At 39.1% G+C, this 24594-nt stretch overlaps 1 protein-coding gene across 3 annotated transcripts; it reads left to right on the forward strand.

Annotated features, from left to right (window-relative positions):
• Positions 1-315: 315 nt before the first annotated feature.
• On the forward strand, positions 316-24494 carry LOC139711628 (uncharacterized). Of its 3 annotated transcripts, XM_071623484.1 has the most exons (6): positions 316-338; positions 5897-6101; positions 14993-16475; positions 17085-17420; positions 18628-18681; positions 20722-24494. In XM_071623484.1, the coding sequence occupies exons 2-6, from the start codon at positions 6040-6042 to the stop codon at positions 20746-20748; spliced, it is 1962 nt and encodes a 653-aa protein (XP_071479585.1). In that variant the 5' UTR covers positions 316-338; positions 5897-6039; the 3' UTR covers positions 20749-24494. The 3 variants fall into 3 exon arrangements, with proteins under 3 accessions (XP_071479585.1, XP_071479586.1, XP_071479587.1); XM_071623485.1 differs by lacking the exon at positions 18628-18681; XM_071623486.1 differs by lacking the exons at positions 316-338; positions 5897-6101 and adding an exon at positions 13620-13761.
• The last annotated feature ends 100 nt before the right edge of the window (positions 24495-24594 follow it).

The following is a 24594-nucleotide window of genomic DNA, read 5'->3' on the forward strand; positions in this document are numbered from 1 at the left end:
CGGCCAACTTGATCGATGAAGACAGTTCTAAAAGTGACAGATAATACCGATCATGTACTAGTATGTTTCTTTTGAAAACAATTTCTTTCTCTCATTTTGAATACACATGCCACATGAACCAAAATCTACGGCACATTAAAAGTATTCTGTCTCTCCCATCTGATTCTCCGAGTCAGTTGAACTATCCGCGATTTAGTCGTAGATGGCGTGGTTAACAAAATCTGCATGGGGATGCAGCTAGCATGCACTACTCGATGTATATAATATGCATCTTTAGCTTTGATTGCGTGCACAATATATAAGCAATGCAATGGCTGTAAGGTAGACAAGACAGTCACGTAAGTAATAATCAGGGTTTGTGTATGATCTTTACTTTTATACGTAACAGTTCACAACAAGGGATGTTCGAAGAACGTGTATGTGTTCCGTGTTCTCCACTGTTGCATGATCTCGGAGATTGTGGATGAAGTCTAACGTGGTGTTTATTTGTCTTTTTAGCGGCTATTCCAAGCACCATCGAGGTTGTGTTCCTGTAGGCCTAACCTATATAGTGTACAGAAAAGTGCACGCGCAGTGCATATCGCGTGCGTGGCGTGGCATGCAGTTAGTGGAGCGATGACCCGATGTCTTGTCGCATTTGGAGATATACTTGGGTGACCCGCACCTCGTCATAGTTAATGTTTGCGCATATTTGAATCACATTTCGCCACTGAAATTCTTTGAAACCCAACTTACATACAGGAAAAATACTGAAAATTCCAATGGAATCACAAGTTCACTGATCGATATCGAAAATTTGCTGCTATCGTCGCCAAACGCGAACGATGCGAAAAAGTTGCGCGCTAAGGAAGGGGCCCGCAACTCGTCACCCGCGCTCCCATAGACAAAGCACGTAAAAGACGTGTGCGATTGACCGTGATGCTCCCATAGACATGCACGTAAAAGATGCGTGCGGGGACAGTGGTGATACTTATAACACATATTCCGATTAAATTTCAGATTTTCGCGAAAAACTGTTCGGTTTTCACCACAGTTTGCTTGGTTTTGGTAGCCCTGCCAAGTTTCAAGCGTACTTAACACAGTCCCGAGCATAAATTTTTGTTTAGTGCGCTTAAAACAATTTTAAGCGGGGTGACGGTATTCGGGCCCCTGACGAGGTGCGGGCACCTCGCTATACATTGAATTCTGTTCTAGACTATAGACCGACTTGATCGAAATTACCAACCTCAAAACTTAACAAAACTGCTTAGATGTGATTCTTACCGTCCCTTAAACAATGGTAAAACTGTTACGGTGTCGCCGTGACACCTCTGTACGTGTAAATAGTAAGTAGTAGACTAGAAGTTGTGGATTTGACCAAATATCTGGTCGTGGGGGGGGGGGGGGGTGGGGGATTGTTCCGCGGAGGCTGCGTTTGGCTTCACGGATCTAACGTCGGAAAAACAATAATAATTAAAAAAAAAATAAAAGACTCCTCCGGACAGACGGATCTTTCTGTCTATGTGAGTGGATATGAGAATTTAGGTTTTTCTAGTAACGTTAGAGTGATTGGAATCGCAAGATCTAGATTTTAGTGCCAGTCAGTGCCAGTGCCAGTTCAGTCCGGGAAACCCGCTCATGAGGACCGCCCCCGCGTACGAGGATGGTCCCTCCTCATGAGGACCTCCCCCCGCCTCATGAGGCCCCCCGGGGAACGCCTCATGAGGTCCCCCATTCACTTCTTGGTAATATTCATCTCACATCTGACGTATAAATTGTCGCAACTTTGCACGGTGATTTTTTGTTACACACACATGTCCACTATCCATGATGAAAAGAAGAAAAAATCCTGTCTGTTTTTTTTTTTTTTAATCTAGTTTTAATCACCCGATGCAGAGCGCCCATCAAAACACGGGCGCCAGCGCGTTCGCACAATGCAAGACTGCCGCACCTAGCGGCCTGATCCGACTAAATATTTTCGATGCTTTTTTCTGCGGCTCTCACCTCTCCGCGCACGAATCAGCCTCGTGAAGCTGAAGTCTGACATCTTTTTACACAAATTCGTAACGAGAAAAATTAAATCAGTACTAACCTGATCTTGTCCATATATTCCAAATTACTATTCCACACTGATAGAGTAGGTGGGTAGATGACATACTCCAGTTTGTTAGCAAAATAATCACTTTGTAGGTATGACGAGTTCACTTTCTTCGTCAATTCCGCCCACGATTCCGCCGTTTGGGCGCTTTTTCTGGAATCATCCCGCGACGCGACGTACGTCGCATCACATCACGCATCCAGCACATACTAAGTACCAGACTGGTATGTGCTGGATGCGTGATGTGATGCGACGTACGTCGCGTCGCGGGATGATTCCAGAGAAAGCGCCCAAACGGTAAGCGGGCGGCGGAATCGTGGGCGGAATTGACGAAGAAAGTGAACTCGTCATACCTACAAAGTGATTATTTTGCTAACAAACTGGAGTATGTCATCTACCCACCTACTCTATCAGTGTGGAATAGTAATTTGGAATATATGGACAAGATCAGGTTAGTACTGGTTTAATTTCTCTCGTTACGAATTTGTGTAAAAAGATGTCAGACTTCAGCTTCACGAGGCTAATTCGTGCGCGGAGAGGTGAGAGCCGCAGAAAAAAGCATCGAAAATATTTAGTCGGATCAGGCCGCTAGGTGCGGCAGTCTTGCATTGTGCGAACGCGCTGGCGCCCGTGTTTTGATGGGCGCTCTGCATCGGGTGATTAAAAATCGATTTAAAAAACAGACAGGATTTTTTCTTCTTTTCATCATGGATAGTGGACATGTGTGTGTAACAAAAAATCACCGTGCAAAGTTGCGACAATTTATACGTCAGATGTGAGATGAATAAGAAGTGAATGGGGGGCCTCATGAGGCGTTCCCCGGGGGGCCTCATGAGGCGGGGGGAGGTCCTCATGAGGAGGGACCATCCTCGTACGCGGGGGCGGTCCTCATGAGCGGGTTTCCCGGACTGAGTTGCAGTGCCAGTGCCGTAGCATCACATGATATGTCGCCTGTTCATGATGCATGTGTGGTGGTGGTGGGGGGTAAGGGGGAGATAGCAGACTAACGTTTAGACCTAGACATGCAGCAACGAAACACCACCAACAAACGACAATAGCATAGTTGGCGTATTACATGGAAAGTCGCGGATGGACCACGCTGTTTCTGTTTATACTGTCGAGTGTTGTAATGATAATAATAACAATACTAGGGTAACATCCCCAGTATTCGGTCACTTAAGCTTTTTTGCAATATTTTTCAAACTAAAATAATACATACATACATCATATCTACAATAATGTATGTGAAATATATCAAATATCATTAATCTCAATTTTTATTTTGTTAAATATCACACAGAATTTCACAAAATCGCAAAATATATCACCTTGAAAATTCCCCAGTATACGGTCACCGGCTCCAGTATTCGGTCACACGATATGCGCGTTCAAAGTCAATGCGTGTTCAAGGCAGCTGAAAAACGCGCGCTACCTTGTTGGCGCAAAATTGCATTGGGGACGTTGCAGCGCCCGTTGGTGACCGAATACTGGGGACTCGGCACTTGCATTCAACCCTTGTGCATTGAGACACTGTATCGGCATGTACGGAAATTTTGTTTTTCTTTTGCGTTTTTGAGGATACCATCACACTCCAAGCTTGCGATAAGCAAAAAATCCCGCGAGAGAACGGCCTGTTTCTCGATTTTTAGCGCTTTTTCGGTGACCCGTATTCTTAAGACTGGGCCTTTAAATATCCGCGCGCGCTTTTGGAAAGTAGCGCCGATTCTGCACTTTTGACGGTAAAATTTGGGATTTTGGATGGATTTTTAGAGGGGGCTAAGGGAGTTTCCTGTTGTGAATGAGTGTGCATGTATGTGAATCAATGTGATTTGCATGTGTTGTGACAGTTGAACTTACTGGCTGGTGACTAGTAATAAGTGACCGAATACTGGTGCTCTTACCCTACTACTACTACTAATAATAATAACTAGAGAAGCACTGTGAGAGCGCAGACCTCTGCCAAGCAGCTAATTTTCAACAATGATCTTGTTCTTCCATAGAGATCAATTATTTCCACCCATGCGTATGCATGCTAAAAATCGCCTGAATTCCAAATATTATTAGAAGCCTTTCTGTTACACCTCTAGTGCGCGCATAAAGACCTCGAAAAAAAAAACCAGCTTGAACTCCCAAGTTTATTCACCCTACCAGCCCAAATATCAAAAATTCCTCATAAAATCCATAAAGAATCAAGGATCACTACCAAAATTTAATCATCAGTTCCTGTGTTGTGTGATTATCAACCTTTCCTGAAAGTTTCATCCAAATCTGTTCACATCTTTTTGAGTTATTTCACACATGGACAAACAAAACAACAGAAAGGAACACATAACCTCCCTTGGTGGAGGTAATAATAATAGTAATAATAATGATAATGATAAATGATGATAAATAAATATAATAATATTAATATTTATCAACACTATCAACAAGACTAGAGTAGGCCAAGCTGACCAGAATCCAGACACTACACTAGGGCCCTTCAAGATAAATTCGTTGAGTGAGAATGAGAAGGCTGGTTAGTTGCCACTAAACCCATATAGTGTTCGAGAGAATGTAACACCCTTCCTATTCTCAACCAACGAATTGTTCTTGAGGCTAGAACTGTAGTTCATACAAAATCATATTTACAATGTATACTATTAATATTGATTTAGATTCTATATTAAACTACTTTTACCGCAATGTTGAATTTGTTAATTGCATCGTAGAATTTCAGAAAATCCAAAATATGTCGCTCTGATATGCAAGTAATACAACCGACCAGAATTTGACGACCCCATCCAGAATTTGGACAGGTGCTACTGCTATGCTGTATGAGTGTTCATTGATGCACGTTCAGGGCTGCTGAAAATGCTTGGCAACATAACTTGTTGGCACAAGGTTGCCTCGGGAACATTGCGGCACCCGTTTATGATCGAATTTCTGGCAAGTTGGCATGGCACTTGCATTCAACCCCTATACATAGATTTAGTCATTGCATGGGCACGTACGGAGGTTTTCAATGAGCAAAAAAAACAACAACAACAGCAACAACAAAATGGCATATATCTTGATTTTTGTCTCTTTTTCGGCGACCCTGGTTCTTAACACTGGACTGAAGCCCAGCATGCTTTGGAAAAATGTTGCCAATTTTGCATATTTGACAGCAAAATGGGGGATTTTTGGAGGTGACAAAGAGACATTCCTGTTGTGAATGACAATAATGTGTGAAATGATTTTGCATAAGTCATGGTAATCCATAATGTGTGTCTAAAGAAGCACAGTTGTCATATCTAATGCAGACATACTTTAAAAAAAAAAAAGGATGAATATTTGCTTATGCCTTCTACTTTGCAGCATGTCAAAACTACCATCGTCAGAAACCTTTTCTCTATCTCAATATGTCTAAGTGGTTGTGATGGGTTCAGTCTCAGCATAAGATTACATGTGATAAGTGATTTAGAAGAAAAATTGTACCACTAAGCAAAATGCCGAGACTGTCTTTATTCCTCGTGTTGATATCAGATTAAAAGATGCTGATGAGATTGTTTGATTAAATTGTATCATTCTTCAGAGATACTTAAATCAGTGTTAGTTTTAATGTATTATCATAATATGTCATTTGCTGTACTTGTGCTATAATGATAAATAGAAATCCTGATTCCGTTTTTTTATGTCACCATTTTTTTCCTACTCCAGGAATGGGGGGCATGATTTGCTGTTAATACAGAGATGTAATACAGTAAAAGAGCAATCTTGTATAGTTTTATGAAGTCCATTATCATTATGTTGTAATTACTATTCAATATGTTTTATTCTTCTTCCTATATACACTAGGTGAACGATACATTGGCAACAGTTTTGTAAGTATTGTTTGCTTTGGATATCACAGTTCAAAGCAAGAGAGAGAGATTGTGCTTTAGTAGGTCTGAGCAACAAGAAACGACAACTGCTACTAGAACCAGACAGCCATTCCCATCATGCCTCTAGGAAGATATAGATCCAGGTCACGCTCTCCACACAAGAAGAGCCGCCGCAGGAGGTAAGTTTATGCCATTTGTCTATAAAAGAATAGTGAAGTATGGTTTGCATCTTAAGTCATGAGTGAATATTGCATTACATCTGTTCAAGAGCTGCCAATTATAAAGGCCTGTCTGACTTAGAAATCAGTTTTTATTATGGAAGTGCATTTAACACTTAAGTATTTTCCTGGCTGTTTTATGGAGCCTCCTTTGTGTTGATGTATGGATAGTGGCATCCCTTCACTTCAATTAATATTCAGTGTTTTCAGTCGGCCCATTCATTGTTTTCAGTCAGCCCAAAGCTTTCTTCATTGTGAAAGATTTAACTCCTTGCCTCTTGTTGGGCATATCCATTACAAATTGCCGAAGATGGGGAAAACTTTGAGGGTTTTAACCTGCCTATCCAAATATTTGTCAGTCTTGCAGCATGAGATTTGCATACTTGCCAACTAATCAGTCTAGATGTAATATGGGCATGAGGCGTTAATCATCGCTGAAATTAATTTAGGAGTGTGAAAAACTGTGTTATATTGTAGTTTGCTTGACAGTTAGAAAAAAGGCAATTATTTGAGAGTGAGATCTCGGGGCATACGCCAAAACACTAACAGATATCAGATGGTCAAGGTCTAGAGTCTGTGGCCCACTACACATGGGTACACAGTGAAATATTATCAAAGATAGACAGGTTGGCAGATTCATGCATGGTCAGCAACCTGCAATTCATCTTTAACAGAAGAATATAAACCACTGGTACAAATGTATTAAGGAGGTGGTGGCTACGTGGACTGGTTTTGTATTTAGTGGCACAGGATTTCAGTTTTTTGATATCATGCTCTTTAATGTAAATATGATGGGCCGTATGCATAAAAAGTAGCAGTTGCTTGTGCTTGCCTTTTGCTTGAATTGGTATGCATAAAATTAAGCAATTGCTTGCGAGCAAAAGCTTTTGCCAGCAAGCAAAAGCAAATTTGCTTACTACCTGTGAGCAATTGCTAGAGATGAAACATTTGCGTACAAAGTATGTTATGGACCCTTTGATTGTTCTTCCTAGCAAACGATTACATTTTTTAAAGACTCTGTTATATGAGCTTGAGCTTGTGCTTAACATTTTAAGCACCACGTTCTTCGTAAAAGAAAGGCGAAAGATTAAGAAATTTCTCCTGAGATATATCGAAAAATCTCATTTCAACAAGGCGAATTGCCGATGTTTAGCACCCAAAATGTGATGCAACGAATAGGATGTCTGACATCTGTGCATGTATGTTTGTACAGTGTATGTATGTGTGTGTGTGTGTGTGTGCGTGCATATGAGTGTCATTTTATAGTTCTACAACTGCTGTGTCAGGAAACATTACCGCCCACACCTTGCGTGACATGGCGTGACATCCTGTACAACCTATGTTGAAACAGCAAGCAATTGCTTGGTCAGGGCAAGCAAACGGTTTGAGTACAAGCAAAAAATCATGCTTATAGATTTAAGCAATTGCTTGAGCTTGATCTTTTGCTTGACAAGCTTGTGCTTGTGCTTGAAGCAAGTGCTTGAAAGCTATTGCTACTCTTTATGCATATGTATGGCCTACTGTTTATCACTAGAGTCAAGAGGGTTTGAAGTACAGTTTCTTTGAGGAAAAATATTCTTGAATATTTTTTTCTCAGAAGAATCAGAACCAAGCATGATTTGTTCTTTGTTCATTTGTTTTGTTTTGTTTTGTTCTGTTTTTGCCTTTCAGCACATTATTAAAATTAGTAAACAGTGGTTTAAAATGAACTCTCAAAAGGTTCATGCTTTGCAGTTAGTGTAGTAATACAACTCATAAGTGATAAAATGGTATTTTCAAAAGTTTGAAAATTTAACATTCTTGTATGATGAGCATAATAATATCCAAATAGTGCAGATCTATGAGCATAAAAATACTGTATGAGCTCATTGAGCTGAAATCTTTGCAGTGGTCTGATTTTTTTTAATCGTCTTTGAATCATGTAAAGAATGCATAAAAATATAATAACTTGCTAAATAATGATTTAAAAAAAGAAGAAAATCAATTCATGTCAGTGCTGGATAAGTGAAAAAGGTGAAGATAAAGTTTGAATCGTATTGAATCGAATCAAATCAATAGTGCGCAACTAGTAAGTACTGTACTGGCATGCTGCGTGGGCTGTAACGCAGCAATATCTGGAATATGACAGCACAAAACACTAGTTCACTACTTTAAGTGCAGAACACATTTTTTTTTTTCTAACGAGGAATCACCATGTAAAAAAATATTCAGTAATAGTACTGTCGCTTGCTACTTATTCTTATTTTCATTTTGTGATCTATGTTGTGATTTCTAGACCCTCGCAACCACAAATTTAACAATGTATGCAAAAATGTGTGATAACAGTTTGGCAATTTCCAAAAATATCTTAACATGAAAATTTCAGCTTGTACAGTAGTGCCTTCTTTCAAATATTTTACAAACTAACGATTATGACTTGCCGCTCTCAAACATTTTGCCATTTTGTTGTGTTTTGGGGGTTTAATTTTTGCAAAATTGTGTCACAAAAAAGTATGTTATGGCCCTTGAAAAGTACATGACAATATCAACTGTGGTCCTGTACACATAGAGAAGATATTTAAAGGTTACGTTGGTTGAGGTTAAAAAGAAATTGTATTTCCCACACCAGTTGCAAAATTGTTAAATCAAACGAATGATTTTGAACTGAAGCAGGCACATCTACTATGTAATAGGGAGTTTTAGATTTAGGACGGTAGGGCATACAGGATGGAAAGTTAACCCACGGTCCCCTTTTGGCTCCATCCTGATTTGTTGGCTGTTTCGATTTCTGAGGACGGGGACGTTTGTGTCCAGTGTACTGTATAAGCTGTCACGTGCATGCGCCCTATACCTAAAAATGCAGCAGCTACATTGTAGCTGCTCTGTCCTGCTTACAAAACAAATGCTATTTCCACCAGGAACCATCCTGAAAATCAACAGGATGGAGAGATATTTGATTTTGCACATGCGCAGATTGATTTTATTCTTCCTATCGTCCTCTGCCTACCGTCCTGAAATTGAAAGCTCTCTAGTATCAAGATGCCAAGAAACCACTTTGGAAATAATACAGAGCATACCTTTCTAAGAGGAATTCAAATTTAATTAGATAAAAATCAAGTTTGGAATGGCTGAGACATCCAAAAATGAAGTAAAACAAAGCGATCCTAATGAAAGGTGGGTCCCATCTTCAATTAGGATTGCTCTGTTTCGGATATCTCAGCCATTTCAAAACCAATTTTCATCAAAGAAATGCTGAATTCATCTTGGAATTACGTGCACTTTCATATTTCATAAGAAGTTTCTCATTATCTTACAAAAAACTGTTAGAAACCTGAAATTGTGTCTCAACCAAAATGATATGATCCGTATTAAGAGAAGTTTTGCACTTTGTGGATAATATCCTGGAAGTTATGCTTTTAAATGCTGAAATTGCTACAATAAGATAAATGCATGGAATGAGTGATATGGTCAACTATCATGAAGGTTCTATTGTTCTCTTTTGACAGAGACAGGTCCTCCAAGTAAGTAAGGCAACAGTACACACGGCCATTAAATATGTCAGCTCCCTGTGGCATGCATTTTGCTTACATTGGGCAGGAGATGAGTACATGTACAAGCATAGTGAGGCAGTCCCGACAGTTTGTACTGCCAAAGAGATGAGAAGTGTAAAAAGGAATGGCAATCTATGCAGGCTGAAATGTGCACAACACCAGGCAGTGAGGACCAGATGAGGCTTGTAATCATTAAGCTGCATTCACAAAATACAACAACTTGTATGAGGATGCCTCCCAAGATGTGCCCAAAGGAGGGAAGAAGTTGATGCTCATGGCTTGGCCGAGGCATTGCACATCCAAAGATGCGAGGACAGGACACAAACAAGGGATGTTCTTGTTCATCATCCCGAGGCATCACACATCATAAGATGAGCCATGAGTGATAGAGGATGATGAGTCTGCAAGCTTGATGAGTCCTGAAACAGCAGAAAAGACAGGATGGAGCATTGATACCATCTGCTGTGATGTTTAGAAGACTTTCATTCTTAGATCTGGTGCTATGTGTACAGATGAAAGAGCCACTAGATGTTACAAGGGTAGCACTTCAGTAAAAAAAACAGCATTAACTCTTCAGCAGTAACTCAATCATCCATTATTTCCTGATAAGGAAAAGGATGGACACAAATCCCACTATACATCTATCATGGAACTGTGTTTGAATAGAATACTGTCTTTTGTCACTACAAATTAGATTTTTGTTTTATTTTGTTTTTGATGTGCTGATGTCTTTTACCGTAATGGCCTATTGTGCTGGTTTATGAAACACATGTATGGGAGAAAATTTGCAGTCACAACTTCCAGTATGTCATTTCCAGGGAAATCACAGGGAAAGACATCATTGTTTCACTTTATTACAATAAATGGTACATGTACACAGTATTGTGTGCTCTCTGGAGCCGATAATGAATTATGGATTTCCCTTGCTTTAAACTGAAATGCAAAAGACCCCCCCCCCCCCCCAATAAAATTAAACCAGAAAAGTGAAGATCATCCTAAGAAGACAACAGAAGGCAGAGGGAATAGACCATGCAGACACAAACACTGACAAACCAGCAAAATGGGTCTCTCAGTTCTAAAATGAGCCACATCTTTTAAAAAGGAAACATTGCACTGGTGAATTGATGACTGGCTACAGATGTGGGATGACTGTCATTGATTCGCTGAAATAATGTACAAAGATTAGCTTCAAGGAAAACAAATGAATTTGAGCAAAACCGATGATTTTCAATGATGGGAAGAAGCATGCATATTTTCAGTGGACCCCTGTCTCTGATATTCATGGAGTCGTTTGCTTTCAGGAATTGATCAGATGTAACCAAGGACTGACGACCATGATGTGCCTAAGCCCAACGTGCCCCTGCTGCCCCTCAGAAGTGATGGTGAACAGCTCAGAGATGTGATACTGTGACTCCAAAGGCAGGAGAGATAACTTAAACTCGTGCAGCCACATAAAAAGAAAGAAAGAAAGAAAAAGGAATCGAACCTGTGTACAGTACATAATATATCTGAGTGATGAAGATGTGGGGTACAGACATCATATCTTTACCAGGTGTTTTCAAAATTGGCAAAATACTGGATGAGGCTATAATGGGAGATGAAGCTTTGAGCTTATGGCGAGGGACCCTACACGGCTATCACAGTCGCTCCATGCAGGTGAGCTACCAACATGCCAAGATTTAAGAATCAAGTGGTTGTACCTGTCAGCATATGAAAACCACCTTGCTTCCAAAAGGGAATTGGTGCCTGACAAAACCTGGCTGATGCCAAACAGACACACCTTTGATCAGAGGATGCTGGACTGGAGATGTTGCACATTGAATTTCTGTTCCAGCTGTGCATGGATGGAGATGAAATTAAGCAGTATGTTGGGCATCTGAAGTTAACAGTTAATCCACTGGCAGAAATGTCAGTCAATGAACATTATTACAATGTGGAAATCAAATCTGAATGCCAGACCTGTATCTGCGGAATGTCACATTGGTGCCTCATAGTATTCTGTCAGTGATCAACATTCACATCATATCCTGATGGCATCTAACAGATTTGTACCAAAGAGGAATTCTTGAAGAGTTATGAGATCATTTGGCAATTACTCTTTCCAACAGGAAGGTCCATTCAGCATCACATCATACTGTATGCAACTACTGAATGTAACCAAGCTTCTAAGACCACTGGTACCAGCATCGTGGAACTGAATACATGTATATTTTTTGTTTTACTTCGGATGTCACCTTCTGCAGGCATTATTATTTCAAGCTGTTTGCTGGAGCAGGTTGTAAAATGGTGACAGAGACGGTAATTTGAAGACTTACAAAATAGGACTTGAGTATTTTTGAGACAAGCCATTTAAAAAAAAAAAAAAAAAAATTGTGAGTATGCCATATGCCTTAATAAAAATTTGGTTCTGGGGATGCTATTGTTTAAAGTGCCCACTGTATACATGTGTCTTCTTACAATGAAATGTTAATAAAAAGGACTATCAGGTAATGGAGAGTGCAAAAGAACTACAGTTGTAGTGCCAAGCTGTATTTATAATGCACATCCCTTCATTGTATCTGGGTATGCCAAAATTGCTGATATCATTGTGAGAGCACTATCATGACAGTGAACAAATTAGCAGTTCCTAGTACCTCCCTGAATTTCCAACTTAAAAATGGTGTTTATTTAGTTTCAAAAAGAAGATCTTTCAGTGCTGTTGTTTCAGCAGAATTCAGTGCCAGTAGATAGCAATTTTCAATAATCACTTGACTGTATTTTGATGCTTTTAGTTATACCTTCTAGAATTATTTCCTTACCTGCACTACTGATGTACAAATGCTGTTCTGGTGGATGGTATAGGCATTGACTAATAATCATTGATTTTTATTTTTTTTTTCCCCTGGGGGGGGGGGGGGGGGGGTCGGGTGAGGGGGGAACAACTACAACAAACAAAAAGACACACTCCAAAGGGCAGATTCTTTAAGTGTGTCTTCTGTAGAGAAATGAGACTTTTCTTTCCTGCCAGTCCAATGCCCCTCAGAGGAACAACTGATGGCCACAGATGGAATGATGATAATGTTCTTGGCCTTCAAAAATGCTGCTCATCTTGATTTGGCAAGAAAGGAAAGCCATGTGACGTACTTGTGATGCCAAGGACTACTACGCTGCTGAGATATCACAGGTGCCAGACAATCAAGTCCTCATGGGAGTAACCATGATGAGGACGAGTGAGAAAGCCAATGCACTTACCAAAGCAACCTGTCACAGCTTCATGTATGTGTCTCGAGAGTGGAAGTCTCCAAGTTCAAGGAAGATCCAGAACAGACATGGACCACCCAAAGCAATCATACACTTCTTGTTGCAGTCCTCAACCTCACAAATACATGTATCAGACTTGATGACTGTGTAAGAGAGGAAGATACATTCTCACTTCTGTCTAGACCTTCATCCATCTCTGTTGGGGTTTTCACCGTACTAAATGACGGCATTGTATGACTGACAAGGAAACATGGGAACGTAACCTACCATGGAAGATATAATGTGTCATATCAGGAACTAAAACTGTACACAATCCTTTCAACAAGCAAGTTACAGTAGCCTGATTGTGCTGGTTAGATGCATTGAATTAAACCATAAGATGTCATATTCTGCTACATTATTCAGTATGACCGCATTGAAAGTTATCAAAATACTGAATTGGCTAATGATGAGCCAATGCAGAATATCCACACCAGACATTTCAAAGGCATTCAGAAGAACTATCCACAGGAGTTGGAGCATGATCGTAATATCCCATAATGCCAGAGGAAGGTACAGATGATGATAAAGGAGCTGTAGGTTCTTGATGGACCAAAGATGCCCAAGAGGACACGGTATAGTACCAAACGGTACAAATGGGAAAAAAATCAGCTGAGGGAATAAGATTTCTGGAGTGATTACAAGTACATCAAGGAATGAGTTCCTGCAGATGTGAATTATGTGGATGTACCAAATTGTAGATGGAAAGACCAGATGGAGAGTTCATATTCTCTAGGATTGGGATGGTAATGGCACTTATTCATCAAATATGCCTTTTATGCCTCAAGTTTTTGCAATATCAGCATTATATGGTGAGTATTCATATTTGAGAATTTTTCCTTTAGCTGATGTGTTTACACGTGCATGCTTGTGTGCAGAGCCAGTTCCATGTTGTAGTGTGTATAAGAACATTTAAGAACATTTTTTGCTAAAGAATGGATTTTGATATGAAGCATGCAATGTTAACCTTCATGTTCATCTTAAATATGAGTAAAATTCATGCCATCTTTTCTCATGTATTATAACTTTGTAGTGATTGCTGTATCTTTGTCATTCGACTCTGGCTTTCTAGCCAATTTTCTCTTGCAGTTTGATGCAAAGTTTATAATGTGAATCAAATGAACTGAATATAATGAACAAGTCTAGCTGCTATTTAAATTCAACGATAGCAGTGTCAAGTACATAGACCGAATAAATGTGTTCAAGTTTTATATATTTTGTGGGGGTTGTTTTCTCAAAGAAATGATTACTCTTCATGAAAGGAATCTCGATCAACATGATCTCATACTTTGTTTACACTGACAGGTTTTTATTGTTTAGTTTCCTTACGTTGTTGTGTTGCCCAAGAATTAGATTTTCATTTGTTTTTTTCAGTAGATTTACTATTAAACAAATGATGTGACTTGTCCTGACTCACCAGAAGTGTAACTCTCTCTACCCAGATAGAATGGTGTGGTTTGACAGCAAACTCTCTTTTGTACAGTATGGTCATCTGCTTTGTACTCACATATTGTTGAGTGGAGTGTGATAATGTGTTAAAGTCTGTTGTGCAATATTATACAGACTTGTATGAGATTGTTAATATCCATCTTTTTTTTTCAAGAATTTTCAAAGTCTTACAAGTTATTGAATTTTCATACAATGTACATTGCATGTATTAGGCCACTTAAACATCCTTTATACTTGTACACTGTTCTCTTGATACTAATAAGAGTATTCAAATCTAATCTTATGCTGTGTGTGTAATTAAATGTGCCAGAAATATTTTCATGAAATTCCAAGTAACTTAAGAATATTAAAGATGATGTTTTATAAGTATATTGTTCCAAATGTCAGACCGTGAAAATATGATATTTCAATACTGGATGCCGTAAAGAGTCAAGACTGTCTTGTTTTAATGCACGTCATGAAGTATTTGTGATAATGAAGTGTGTATGATTGTAGTATTGTCCTGTGTAATCCAATCACTGTTTGCATGTTGAATTTATTGAAGTATGACTACTTTTAAAACATGGCTATTTTCCAAAATTTTTGTCGATACAGATCTTCTGGATCAAATTATTCCCGCTCATATTCGCGGTCCCGCTCTCGCTCACGATCACGATCGATGTCAGGTGACAAACATTATCGTCACAAGGAGCGGTCGTCCAGGAGAAGCCCACCCGTAATGTCCATCCCATACCGCTCTTCAAAGCAGTCCTCTTCCCACGACAGAAGAAGGAGCTTTGAAAGCAGGTCGAGACGAAGGTCACGTTCCCATTCTCGGTCCGCATCTTCCTCGCCCCGATCACATCGATCCCATGTCAAAAAGGAATCATCAAATTATGCTCTGGATTCAAACAAAGTCCTAGGAGGAAACTTCAGCGACATTCCAGGGCTGGACTTCATTGGGCGGACCAGTGACAGAATCAAGAAGGAATCGTTTTCCCCCCAACAAGATCACAAGTCCCAACAAGACCTGGATATGAGACTGCGGGAGCTAGAAGCCCAAAGCTCCAGTGGCTCTAGATCCAGGGGATTAGACGATCAGTCAAAGAGTTCTCAGAGAGAGTACTTTGGGTCAACGAGCCTGACTGAACAGGGGTACCAGCAGCAAAGCAAAGGCTCTCAGCAGAAATATGAATCTAAGTCCTATTCAAAAGAGAGAGCAATGTCGCCACAAAAGGGGAGATATAGAGAGCAACGGAAGGACTTTGGCATCAGAGTGGAAGTCAAGAGGAAACCTTCCCCTAAACGCAGAAAGTTTGATGCAAGTTTGGTCATCATACCACGTCGCAAAGATGAAGGGCTGCGTCCAATATTTGACCGTCCAGAGATCATTGCCCGCTCTTTGGAGGATGATCCAGAGCTCTATCCTGAGAAGTATGAGCGCTTTGCTTGCTGGAGAAAATCACCAGAAGGAGACAGGAGGAAGCGCAAAGATGGCAGAAGTTTGAGCAAGGAGAGAGATGAGCGGCCACGAAAGCACAGGACCAGCCACACAAAGGAGAAAGTTCGATCCCATAGTCCAGAGCACCTTCTTCCCAGAGAAACAACAGTGGTCATGAAGCCTTTCACTGTATTTGAGAAGTATGAACAGTTACTCCGCAACAGATCGTCTTCTTTACAGGAAGACAATCAGTTTCTCATGCAGCGATCTCAAGACTTCAACCAGCACTCACACCATCCTGCCACCTCCACATCAAGCTCATTCAGCATGGACCTGGGCCTCGACAGCATGCTGAGCATCAACAGCGACCTGCGACACGACCTTGAGGTCCGTCGGCAGCTACTGGCCCTTGAGGAAGAGAAGCAGATGCAGTCCTCTCAGTTCACAGTGAATCCTTTGGACAGGCTGCCCTCCTCCGGATTTTCTATGGATCGAAGAGAAGTGTCATCAGACAGGAGGCCAGTGCGGGAGAGGCTTGGTGGTGTGGATAGTGGTGGAATTACCGTTGACGATCCTAAGCCAGATTTTCGGAAGGAAGTGGAAGAGTTGCAGAGACTGGATCCCTCAGCGGAACCTGTCCGAGGATCATTTTATGAGGTATTTGGCATTGCTCTTGAGTCCTCCAAATATGTTCTCTTGGCATGTGGGGTTTAACCATGGAAATCCACAAACTTGTGCATGCACACACACAAATTATGAAAATTCAATCATGGTACAAAAAGCCATCCAATATCCAGATGTGATGTGTGTTGTTGACTAAGTTAAGGTGACATGTTCCTTTCTGAAGCAATTTTTTTGTGATAAAACTGTAAATCATCCATGCATCTACTGTTATGCAAAATTGTAGTTTTGGCTTCCGTGCATTATAGGCTTTGTATGTACTTATTCTGGTGTTGTCCCAGAAGTGTACATACAAGTACTTTTCAGTGTGTGCTTTTTCCTTTATATGGTCTGGTAGCTGAAAGAGAATTATGGGGTTTCATTAAAGCATTCTTGAAGTCACTATGTTATTGAATTAAATGATTAAGAGCTGGTTTATGATGAAGTAAAGTCATGATCAAAGCAAGAGTTTTATGTTTATTACCTGGTGCTAAAATAAGTGTTGACCAGTAAAACAAACTTTTGCTCTCTATAGTACTTACAAGTGTAGTGGCAATGCCATTACATTGTATCGAAGTTTTACTTTCTCTGAATACTGTTCACCAGCATGACGATCGGGGGAAACGCTCCCCATCAATGGAGAAACTGCACCGACCAGTGACGAGAGGGCGCTTCATCCATCGCACACCCTATCGAGGCATGAGAGGACGCGGTTTCTATCGCGGCTCCTTCCCATACCGTGGCAGGGGCTTCTCTCGTGGCTTCAGGGGGTCGGGCTATATACCACGCGGCTTCACCAGGGGTAACAGGGGTACCTACCGACCATACGGCTCAACGTTCAGCTCAACATGGAAGCATGATAAATTTGACGACAAGGAAAAGGACAAGAGCAGTAAGAAAGACAAGAAAGACAAGGAAAAGAAGTCAAAATCTTCAGAAAAGGTAAATACAGAATGAATGTATGATATCAATAAATCATATCTTCAGTCATTCTTTAATTTCTTTCATTCTGTCTTTTTTTGAAGGGGAATGAAACCCAAATACATGGATTGAGTGAATGCAGCAATATTACAATTAGTAGATAAAGTCAGCAAAGTTGAAGAAATATTAGACAATGTTAAAAGTCATAAATTTTTACAGTTTTAGTGCAGCTATTGCTGTATGGGAAGACTGCAAAAACTGTTTGTGAGTATAGAAAACAATGTAAAGAAAATGTAAAGAGATTTCCACAAAATTTCATTTTTATGAAGAGTACACACTCCTTCGACTTATTACTGGCATGCCTTATGGGCGTGTTTTCCACTTCTTTCATTATGCTAGGGGAGTATGTGTTCTTTATATCATTGTCTCACAGCCAAGATGTCATCAAACAATGGCAGCACCAAAACTTTTAATAGAAATTCATTAACTTTTTAAAGGGATTGTTCAATTTTCTTCAAAGTTCACTGATTTGTTCTATGAATATTGCTGCATTCCTCCAGTTCACAGTCATGTACATGTATTTGGGTTTCATTCTCCTCTGAAGAGGTTGCAATCCATTGCTGTGTATATACATGCGTCTTTATGTGTGCTTCTGTTTGGGCATTTGATTCCATATGGGATTGTGTGATTCAGTGTGTTAACCTTTTTTGAGACCAGCTGTGCATTATTCATCTACGCTCTTAGGTGCAAAGTTTGGTGCAATGGACATGTTGCAAAATCCTCTAGAGCTTGTATGTTGAATGGTCTGAATTGAGCAGTAACAAAATGCATGATAAATCAGAAAATGAGTATAATTACACTGTGCACCTCTGTTCAGATTGAGCAAAACTGATGCACTCATTGTTGGTGGTTGAATTCTTGACTCCTTTGAACAGTCAACAGAAAATGCCAGATATACCCAAAATGTGGATGCTATGAAATCTGGACTCAGAGAATTCTCTTGACTGACAGAGGTTTTCCAGATACATCAAACTTTGTGGTTGATGGCAAGCATAGTATGGAGAAGCATGCATGAATGTTGCCTTCATAGATTTTCTTTTTTGGCTGAATTTGCTGTATTTGGTCTAAATATCAGAGACTGTCACTGTCATTACAAGGCATTCTCTTTGGACAAAACTTTTTTTCTTTATATTTTTCTTTTTCTTCTCATCCCTGTTTGTCAATGTAGAAAAAGGCCAAAAAATCATCAAAGTCGAGTCCAGAGAGATCTAAATCTAAGTCTGTGAGTACATGATTGACAAACTACCAATTGGATTAATAAACTGGTCATCATGGAAGTGGGACAATTTCTTGTGTGTGTATGAATGCGTGTGATCGATTCCTTGTGTGAGCAATTTGTGTGTCGGGACTGATACATGTACACAAAATACTTTCTTAAATAACCTTTCTGCGTAGTTGTCAGATAACATACATATAGTATGTAGGATATGTGTGAGAGTATAACAGTACTTTTAACATTGCAAGGCTCCTATGCTGACCCATCCAATATCTCATCTAGTGTACAATGTGGTTCAGTCACCCTTACTTTATAATCACCAAGTAGACACTAATGATATTATAAAGCTTCCTTTTTGTCCGGCTTTGTACATGTATCTACAGGTAAGACTCTGCATTATACATGTAGATATATTGTATCATGTTGTTATTTGGTGGAAGTCATAGCTTATTCACAATTAAAGGTGCATGGTCCCCGTGTTTAAGTCAAATGCGTATGCGGGCGCTCGGCGCAAGTTTCCTATAGAGACATATGCTATAGACTCCTCTTTGGCGCTTACGCTGTGGCCCACTTCCCCGAGTCCGAAGAAGTCTGATCCACTGTAGTCAGTGGTCCGATCACAGTTCGGCTCATGATTCGGCTCAGGGGAATGACAGCTTTAGCAAATTTCTTTTGTGATGTCATAATAAGAAGCACATGTGCATGCACCCTGGCATTACTACAGACTGCATGATGCGCAGAGAAGAGAACGAAGGCAACGTTACTTAGCAACACCTACGCGCATTACTCTTGATGACAGCTCAACTTCGGCTATCTTCGTATCAATGCTGACGGTGATCGGCAGTATCATCAACAGCGCCCTCTACACTACCAGGACTATGCACCTTTAAGGCTCTGCATATAGATAAATTGTATCATGTTATTATTTGGTGGAAGTCATACTTATTCACGGCCTTCATGAAATGCAGGTCTGCAGAATATCAGTAGCATACTGCATTATATACCGTTTATTTAGCAAGTTCAATTTTTCTTGAATTGGAACTTCTTGACAATATTGTAAATGGTTTGTAATCATAGAGTATTATCTCACACCTTGTTCATGTACGTACTGTGTACTGCATACCAGTACATGTAAGTATGCATGTCACATTCATGTATTCAGGAATAGTACTCAACTCGCAAAATTTGAGAGAATAAAAACCCTGTAAAATATATGGTACAAATATTCTTTGTAGTTGGGCTATTTGGGATTCTAGTGTAATTCAGACTGCAGGCTGAGAAACTGTACTCCGAAGTATTGAATGCTATTAATAGAGCTTTATATTCACCTCTACTTTGAGAAGCACAAATGGTAAATTCTGCTAGTTTCAATACATATTATTTTGCCTTGGTACATGTACATGTACAGCATACAGTCAACCTCACCTAAGTCAAATCTAAAGGGACCACAGGAAATCCGTAGAACTGTGTGAATTTTGACGTTACTTAATAAAATTATGTAAATTTGACTTACATAATAGAACCAATGCATGTTTCATCCGTGTAGATCTTTTTGTGAACTTAGTCCAATTTTCAATGTAAAATTGCAAGGGAAACTGTATGCTTTACACAAATTTTTCATATCGGTGCTAGAGTACACGTTGTATGTGTACATTATGTAGTAGATTGATTTGATTTCATTTCACATTAGCAACATCTTTGTGTGCAACTAAAATGTGCAACTTCATTCAAAATGAGAAATTTAAGCTAATGTTTTCTTTTTCTATTTCTCTCTATTCACTACATCAAAAATCTCTTTCCTGTCCCATGCTGTGATGCTCTTTGCTTTTGTGTTTTTTGTTTTGCTCATTGCTTGTGATGGTCTGTGTATTTCATGCATCCATTTTCTGTCTTCCGTATACCTGTGTACTTTGTGCGTTTCTCATGCCTCATATTTGCGCAACTCCTTCATAATCCTATCCACTGACTCTGCCTGTTTTTCATTCATACACCTCATTGTTTTCGTCTCCCTCCCCTGGTCTCTTATCTAATTCTTATCGACTACAGAAACGGGAGTCCAAGCAGAAGATATAGACTGAATCGGTTCCGGGCACCTGCACGTCACGTCCTGATGTTTCGCTCCTGTCAAGGTCTGGTTGCACTTATGTGCATCCATGAGTGAAGGGATGGTATAGTTTTGGTTGAGATGGAGCTTAAGGTTTTCAACATTTTTTGAGGGATGGTAATTTTTTGAGATAATGAGAAACCTTTTACGAAGTATGTAAGAGAATATAAGTCTAAGAGGAATTTACAGTTCATTTGATGAAAATTGGTTTTGAAATGGCCGAGATATCCAAAACAAAGCAGTCATAATAAAAGTTGGGACCCACCTTTTATACTAACGCTTTGTTTTATTTTGTTTTTGAATATCTCAGCCATTCCAAAGCCGATTCTTATCAAATAAACTTTAAATTTCTCTCAGAATTGTATGCTCTTCAAATTTTATAGAGTGGTGTCTAAGTATCTCCCAAAAAGTTAAAAGCTTAATCCTCTGACTCATCAAATACTATACCATCCCTTTAACATTTTTTTAATCTGCATACAAGTAGATGCGTTGTATATAACTCTTGTTCATCTATTTTTGCTGTACATTATAAATTGACAGTATTGTTCGCTTCCTTAGTTATATACAGTTTAATTTGTTACCATAAAACCAGAAATTTTTGCGTGCATGAAATATCACGAAAGTAAAATGCACACAAAAGTGTTCATCTACCCAATGCATTGACTGCCAGTGGCGATTTGCGAACATTTTAATTGCAGCAAATTTTTCTAGTTTTGCAGCACTTTATGCAAAAGAGCCCTGCATTGCTGTAAAAACTTTTTATTTGTACTTTTAAAGCTGTAATGACAAAACAGAATGATTTAGAGAGTGCATCATACATATTTTGTTTTTTTTAAAGACAGTGGTTGAAGCACAATTGTTACATTACTTACAATTGTTAAAAAAGTTAAAAGTTATGAAGAACTCAAAAAGGGGCAGAAGCAACACTGCTAGTGTGAGTCCCACATTGCAGTGCAAGGAACATTGTGTACTTGTGTATAGTACCAGATCTGTTGAAATCAAGTAATGAAAGTGATTTGACCATCATTTCTACAAGGTGTAACAGATTTTGTCTTGTTTCATAGCATGTGTAATCAGTCACTCATAATGCACCTCATGGAAAAGAAATAGATTTAGAAAAGGTTTCATGCCACTTGAAAGTGAGAATACACAGAGCAGATCAAGAAAATCTCATTGCTCGAGATTATACCTGATCCTGCTATGCTACCTGAACAAAACTAACCATGCACTGTAAGCTTACCGGGTGATAAGATGGACTCTTATTACAAAGGACAGCAATTAAAACAAATTCTAGTTTATTAGTATGGAAGCATATGTGTTCATACTTTTCCAAATGTTCAGTTTTTTTTGTCTTTACAGGTAATCGTTTTGCAAACCCTAATATAATCAAGTTTGTTCTACAAAGTAATTTAACTGGTCCAATGGAATTTGTTATAATGACAGTCCCCTGTAGATGGTTGTAACTGATTTAGTGTATAACAATTGCAACTCGATGTCCTCTGTTTTTTGCCATCAGTGAGTTTAAACACTAGTTATTCATATGGCAATGGTTGTGTTTTGATCATTCATTTTCAGAGAATTCATTATGAAGCTCAGGATGAGAATTCCACTCAACCTATTAAAGAGTACCAATACCCTGGAAATCAAATTTGTGAACAGCTGGAATATAAAAAACACCAACCATAATTCAACTGTGATAGCCCTTGAAAATATGCATATTTCAATAATTTAAATCAGGTCATATCTCTATAACAATTTGGTACTTGTGCATTGCACATTTAAGCTCTGCTCCATAAGTACCAGGTACTGATGTGTGCACATTCTAGCTATACGTGAATGTTTTTACGAATATCGAGATTCCATGTCGATCGGTTGAGAGGTAACGATCGAAGTACATGCGCACATTATATCACTATCATTCAATACATACAATGTATTTGGAATAAAATATCAATTGCACAATCGTTTGATTTATAGGATCTGGTTTTGAACGCTATTTCAAGTCGTTTTTGTTTTTGTAGACTCTTTAAAATTTACATTTAAACCCCAATAAATAAAACTCAGAATGACAAAAAAATCTAATTATATTTTGCAGAGGGCATGTCTCAGGTATATTTTGCAAATATAGCAAGCATAATACTAGGCCTACACATACATTTTAAATGTTGAAGCTGCTGCTCGCTGTTTCTCAAATTGAAATAATCCATCGAAGGAAGAGCTCATCCTTCTTTTCTTTTGACCTTGTTTTTCCCAAAGCTTTACCCAACAGGCTTTATTATTATAATGCTATGACTGATTGATATTCATCACAGCCTCCTTGTTGTATATATTCACAAAGTCTGTGCCCAAAATAGAATGGCTAGGGATGATGATGATTAATGCAAACACATCTTGCACAAGAGAGATTGCAAAAGCAGATAAGCTGTGTGACCATTGTGCCAAATAATTTACGACATGTATTGGCTGCAAGTCAATATGATAGAGTACAGGTACACCATACATGATTAACAGTGGGTTTCAGTGGATATTAGTCTTTCCATTGTACATGTATACAATTGTAGTACGTGTATTCTATCATGGAACCCTGATGTGTGTACATACATGTATACTTTTCTGGTGTACCACTGTAAAGAGAAACTCCAAATGTGAGAAATGTAACGTATGAAGACTTGTCATTACAGTATCATCTGCATCACTCCCTATTTTTATTCCTTTTAATATTTACTTTTATTTTGCGTTGTTTATATTATTTGTGTCAGGAGAACCTGCCAATATGGACATGGCAGCTAGTGAGACCTGTCATAATACATGTATTTCCATATGATGTATGCACATTTGTGTAAATAAGATCAGTACTTGCATGTTTGTTTTTGTTTATTTTGAGAATTTAGTAATGCAGTGTAGGACATAGGTTGTGCATGTACTACTCAATAAACTGAGCTATTTTATCTTCCCAGGTGACTAGCAGTCGTCAGCAAAAGCTATCAAGCAGTCACATTGTGCCATACGCTTGAATGAATAGAGTGGGTTTCTAGTTGCAGAAATCATTAGGCGTTTTCACATCAGCCCGATAAAAATCCAAGCTCGAGAAATTTTTCGCGATTGCGAGTTAGCGCGCTATCTCATTTCTTATTCACATCAGCCCGAAGAGAATCAGCCCAAATTTTTGTCGAGCTAATTCGACTGCTGAGTATGTGCAAACAGCATAAGTAATGTGTGTGCCCTCAAAAATTCCTCATGATTTGTGTGCAGTTTGCCTCGATCGATCGGGTCACACACGCTAGGCATAATGGGATGCATCGCGCTAATTTCTCGAGTCGTTATAGCGCACTACTATCCCGCTATTTCAGAAATTTCCAGAGTTGGACTCGAGAAATTTTCTCGATCAGAGCAATACAATTAGCGCGTTAATTTGTGTTCACATTATCAAATAGCGCGCTATTTCGAAACATCGGGCTGATGTGAAAACGCCTATTGATACAGTAGCAGTTTCATCGCTTCATATAAACCCTCAGGGTGAATACTTTGCATGTTTCATAGTGGTGGTGCAGCCTCTTTTTTCTGTAGTTATACAGTTTTTATCACACAGAGAAATGGCTTTGATTTCTGTAATTAAGCACTGTTAGTTTTAAAAAATAACATTGGTTTAAAAATCTACATTGTACTTAATGTTTGTATCCTCCTTTATGTCACTCAGACAAAAGTATTAATTATGTTGCTGTCATGTTTGTTGTGTACTCAGTTTTGTTACAATCTTGTATTTAGTATCATTTGATATGTCAGACCTTCTGGTCAACAGTTAAAATAGAATTAAC

This window comes from Diadema antillarum, unplaced genomic scaffold, assembly GCF_040938485.1.
Source record: "Diadema antillarum isolate AM-2024a unplaced genomic scaffold, OU_Dant_1.0 seq00001676_RagTag, whole genome shotgun sequence".
Lineage (NCBI taxonomy): Eukaryota > Metazoa > Echinodermata > Echinoidea > Diadematoida > Diadematidae > Diadema > Diadema antillarum.